The 6,048-nt window shown below is 32.4% G+C and overlaps 1 protein-coding gene across 2 annotated transcripts in view; it reads right to left on the bottom strand.

Moving 5' to 3' along the window:
* The window catches only part of LOC106872781 (microphthalmia-associated transcription factor), a 93,575-nt gene that overhangs the window by 59,829 nt on the left and 27,698 nt on the right, over window positions 1–6,048 (bottom strand). For both annotated transcript variants that reach the window (XM_052967524.1, XM_052967522.1), the window contains exon 2: window positions 1,026–1,227. In XM_052967524.1, coding sequence (XP_052823484.1) covers window positions 1,026–1,227 — 202 coding nt within the window. The remainder of the gene's footprint in view (window positions 1–1,025; window positions 1,228–6,048) is intronic.

Here is a 6,048-nt window from a genome sequence, read left to right as displayed (position 1 = left end):
ATATACATATATACAAATATATATATACATACATATACATACATGTGTATACATATATACAAGCATATATATATATATATATATATATATATATATATCTACATACAAGCACATATATATATACATACTTATATACAAGCATATATATATATATATATATACATGCATGTATATAAGCAAACATATATACATATATATACATGTGTGCGTGTATATATATATGTATGTATGTATATATACACACACACACACATGACGAAAGAGAATGAGAGAGTGAGTAAGAATGAAAGAGGATGTGGGGAAAGAAAATTATATTTTCTACCTGAAATCCCAATAAAAGGCTGGCAGTAAATTTGCACCGAGCTGAGTAAGTCAATTACATTAACCCCGGTATCATCATTTAACATCCGCTTTCCATGGTAGCATGGGTTGGACGATTTGACTGGGGACTGGTGAACCAGATGGCTACACCAGACTCCAATCTGATCTGGCAGAGTTTCTACAGCTGGATGCCCTTCCTAACGCCAACCACTCCAAGAGTGTAGTGGGTGTTTTTTATGTGCCACCGACACGAGGGCCAGTCCAGCGGTACTGGCAACAGCCACACTCAAATAGTGCTTTTTTACGCGCCACCTGCACAGGAGCCAGTAAGGCGACGCTTGGAACGATTATGCTCAAATGGTGCTATTTACGTGCCAATGGCATGGAAGCCAGACAGCTGCTCTGGCAATGACCACGTTCGGACGGTGCTGTTAGTGCTCCATTGGCACAGCTGCCAGTCAACGAATATGGTTCTATTACGATTTCAATTTCGATTTCACTTGCCCCAACAAGTCTTCGCAAGCAGAGTTTAGAGTCCAATGAAGGGTCGAATTTGATTCTAGCATTTAATCTGCACATTCTTTCTTAGCTATTATTGCAGTTACATGCTCTTCATTGTAATTCATCCATCTTTTGCTGCCTTTGTTGCTGAAAGCAAATAGAAACAACATTGATATTTGGGAGGAAAAAAATATGAATCATACCTGAAGAACTTGCGGAGGTACTTCTTTGCCGACATTTTTGGGCTCGGGAACATTAATCGAATCTGATGGGTCAATGTATATTTTCATAGATTCTGGAGAAAAGGATTCTTTACGTTCTTGTTCAGCAACTTGTTGTTTCATAAGCTGCTGCTTCAAATTGGTACGATTGGTGTGATTTGCATGTTTAATTTCGGGCGAAGGGCTGAAATTATAGGAAAATGAAATAAAGTTAGCTCGTTAGCTTTTAATATTTACAGAAAGAGATTTTAACTGCAAAAATTATAGGTGTTATTTTTCTGTAGAAAAAAAGAAAAAAGAAAAGAAAATGTAAAAAAGAAAAAAGAAAAGAAAATGTAAAAAAGAAAAAAGAAGAGAAAAAGAAAAAAACATTCCTTGAATAACTTCTAAACTGTCTGGCTTTGTTAAATGTTTGATTTGGTGTAAACATCTAGGGTTATTGTCATGCTGATGACTTCAAATAAGGATGAAATGGAGCTATAAATGACTTCCTATGACTAAAAATTATTTAGGATCTTTGTAATGAGTAGAAAAAAAGAATTAGATATACAATAGGATATTCCTAATGCAACACTGAATCCAAGCTCTGGGCTATAGACACTGTCAGGTTCCAGACTAATATCTAAATTCTTCAAGTGTAAAAGTCCTGGTTTCACAGCAGTAAAACTATTGTGTGCTTGGTATTGATAGAATAACTAACTATATTTGAAGGACTAGGGGTGATATTACCTTTCTTGAAAAACAAGTGGAGGTTGGCAGCAGGAAGAGTATCTGGCTATAAAAATTGCCTCAAAGATTTGTCTTATCCATGCAAAAGAGAATGGCAAGATGACAATGATGACTTAAGAGCAGTTAATGTTGTAGAGTCACCAACCAGAAACACTTTTATTTGAAGACTGTATTGAACTCAACTGCATATTTCATATTTTGTTCATATAACAAGTCAATTGAACTTACCTATTGGTCTAGAAAGCAAGTAATTATTGCCATAACTCAAATACTATATCACAATTTTAGTTACAATTGAGTATACCCACTCCACTTAATCATTAAACTAATTAGACCTGCCTACGTGCAACAGCTCCAACAATTCATTAGCATTTTTATTGCTCTATTAAAACAAAGCAACGCTCTTCCTACACATTGTTAGAAATAAAGAAAGCTTGAATCTAAACATCTATTCACTTGTTTAACATTATCTCAAGCATTAAATTACAGATCAAATAAGAGAAATTAAAAAAAAAAAAACAGTACTGCTCTTATAATGAGTAAAAACACTTTTTGTACAAAACTGTTTAATTTATTGGGTTTAAACAATATATTAAATATTTGAAATACAAAGCTTTTACTAAGCATATACATTAAGTAACTTTATTCACACGGTGAATAATATTCCTGCTCTTGTGCTCATAACCATATATGGGTGTATGTTTGTGTATCTCATATAACTCACTTTTTCTCCATATTTATTTACAATTTTTGCTACTTAGTCCAAGGTCAGAGTTGATCAAGTAGACCTGCAATCAAAAGCATTCTTGCTGTGATCACCCTGTCTGTATAAGGGTATCTAAGACTACATTATCTAATGTATCCTTCCACTTTTTTTCAAGGTTACTGTAGTGTAAGGGACCATAAATTCAAAAGATGTCAATTGACAAAGAGATTAAAGGACTAAATATATTATAGATCAGAGGAAAAGAAGACAATGATGGAAAGTTCAATGCTTAGGAACTAATAGAAACTAGTAGGAACTAATAGAAACTAATGACTTATGAATAACAAGAAACTAAAAAAAGAAACAAAAAAAAAAAACGATGCACCTCAGAAGGTTCTTGGCAGAAGGTACGAGACCATAAAGTTCATCAGAGCAATAAATAGCCTTGGAAACACTTAAAGAAAAGACACAAGGAAAGGTGTCTTTTGATGATGAGCCAAAGACACCAACTTAGTAGAAAGAAGAGGACTTACCATGCTAACAACTTGATTCTGAATTTGATTAACTCATTAACTGCCAAATTTTTTTATTCGTATTTTTCTGGCTTTGCCAAGTGTCTTAAGAGTTAAAACGTTAATATTTCATGTTGAACCAACGATCCTTCAATCCTTATTGTAATAATAGCACGAGAAATCAAAATGCTTTCAATCTTGTCAGTACACAAGCAGCCCTCAAAAAACTTTCTGTGTAATTAAAGTGGCCCACAAAGGTATTTGAGTTGACCAGGCCTGCTCTAGGGTGACAAAAATTAATTTTAAAATGGTTTTCCTTCCTCTGAAATTACTGATATATTTTTTTCCGTTTTTTTCCTTTGAATCAAGCAGTAGTAGTCATGCTTGTGCATTACAAGTTGCTCGAGCATATAAACAGAAGACTATTAACTGTTTCCTGTATATTAACTGAACTATTTCTTAACTATGGACTTACCTATTTCAATAATTAAAAAGTAATTTGAATTAATAAATGATTTAATAAACAAATTAATAAAAAATAAAATTAAACTATCCCTATTTTATTATCAGTCTTGTATAGCTTAAAGGAATTATAAATGTAAACAGTGGTCAGTGCAAGTCTTAAGATGATAGAATTCATTTCAAAATGATTTTTAATAATAATAATAATAATAATAATATTTTTAATTTGGTGCAAGAAGTAATAGCCATGTTTGTGCAGTGTCATACTACAACTAACTATAAGTAGGTATTTGCTTTCTTATAATTCTATAAAACAGATTGTACTGATAGGCTGAGAAATAGATTGTAGGGGTTACAGAGTCCAAACTCCAGAGGGTAGCTGTGCATACACAGTAATGTATGTGTATTAGCAGAAGGGACCATGTCAATGACAGCAATGATGATGATGAAGAAACAGTGTAGCTAAATAACCCCAAAAAAAACAACCAAAGGAGAGAGGGGACAGTTAAAGTATAGAAAAAAAAAACAAAACAAAATCAACTGTACTCAATGACCTCTAAACAGCAATCTCCCCTCTTCCAGAAAACATCTTTTTTTTTATGTTTTTATTAGAGTAGCAGTGAAGAGAAAGTAACAGTAAAATTATAGATTCTGGATATTTTAAGTAAGAACAGTCCTTCCTCTCAGCAAGACCCTTTTTTCACCTCATTTTTTTTTGTAATCTGGTTACCTGATTATCAATTTGACAACTTTTACTTTTTTGGCTTTTATTTATTTATCTATTTTTGTTCCATATAAATATATCTATCTATCTATATATATATATATATATATATATTGAAAGGTTTTCTGATAACTGTATCTCAATTTTTGCTGTTTCATTACAGTAAGATATCGACTAAATTTTGTAAAAAAAAAAAATGTAAAAAAAATGTAAAAAAAAATACTTCATTACTTTGTCTCAACAACTGCTGCCACCACCACTACCACCACCACCACCACCACCACCACCATAAGACGAGGGTTAAGCAACAGAAATAATGATGATAGGATGATGACGATAATGAAGGCAATAATAGTGATGGCACCATTGATAATGTTTATAATATTGATGGTGAATATGGTGAAGTGATGTGCTTAAGGTTTATGTTTCCAGAGTTAAAATCTCAGCCAAGCTAACTTAGCTGTTTGCCCATTCTAAAAGACAAAAATGTATATCGACTCATTTGGGTGCCTTCAAAAAGTGATTTCTTATGTGATATTGAAATCAGATTATGAGACAGGATCATTGTCCCATGATCTTTAGCCCTTAATTCTTCAGATTAATCTGTCAAATGTAATGTTTATTTATTCAATTTGTTTTGAATTAATCATGCATTACCTTGTAGCTTCGAGAACTTAATGAACTTAATGATATAACTTTTAAGTTTTAGAATTATATAGTAGGATTGATGTGAGAGGCCAGATCTGGCAGGATTGAACATTAAACAGAAATAATATTTTGGCTGGATATGACTGGTTTAAATGCTAAGGGATTTAATAAGATTTAATAAACACTACATCCTTCAGCAATGCACTTTACTTATTTACTAATTAACTCTAATTAGATATTTTGTTTTAAAACAAAACAAAAAAAAAAAGCATTGAACTAAAAACAGAATAATAAATTCAGAATTTAGTAATTTCTGTGTAAATAGTTTTAAAAATATTTTTTCTTTTCAAGGTTATTTTATTTTTGCTTTTGTGAACAATGCTGTTTTCATTTTGTTACTAACACCGCATACAAACTGAGAAGCTTGACAAATTCACAGAATTGTTTTTTTTTTTCGTTTAAATGCAAATATTTTACCAACTAACTGCCTCTTCCTATAAAACATCCACATGGGCTTTTCACAATTAACCGTCTCTTCATTTAATTATTAAGCCACTTGATTAAGGAAGACTGACTGAATAAATTTAGTAAGTTGATTTATTTCACAACTGAACTAATACTAATATAATTATTATCATCATTATTCAGTTCACGGCCTGGAATTGAACTCGGAATCTTGGGATTAGTAGCCTGCACTCTTAACCACTACGCCATATGCCCATGGGCATATGGCATTATGGTTAATTCCAAGTAGTGACCTGAATAATAATAATAATAATGATAATAATAACAACTGGACCAATGTTCTTCATTGTGTTTGTTACCAAGTTGCTTTAACCGGTTTAGACCAACACTGTAAGAAATTATCTTTTATCATTTACTTGTTTCAATCATTGGATTGCGGCCATGCTGGGGCACCACTATGAAGGGATTTTAGCTGAACATTGACCCCCAGTACTTATTTAAATCTCTTATCTATTCTATGAGTCTCTTTTGCCAAACTACTGAGTTACAGGAATGTAAACAAACCAGCACCGGTTGTCAAGGTGTAGTGAGAGACAAACAGAACATAAAGACACACACACACATACACACACGCATAATCATATATACATATACACACACACATGCATAATCATATATACATACACACACACACACACAATCATATATACATACACACACACACACACAATCATATATACATACACACACACACACACA

The sequence above is a fragment of the Octopus bimaculoides genome, chromosome 4 (assembly GCF_001194135.2).
Source record: "Octopus bimaculoides isolate UCB-OBI-ISO-001 chromosome 4, ASM119413v2, whole genome shotgun sequence".
Classification (NCBI taxonomy): domain Eukaryota; kingdom Metazoa; phylum Mollusca; class Cephalopoda; order Octopoda; family Octopodidae; genus Octopus; species Octopus bimaculoides.
The sequence above is the reverse complement of the archived record's forward strand: the minus strand, read 5'-3'. Positions and strand labels throughout refer to the sequence as shown.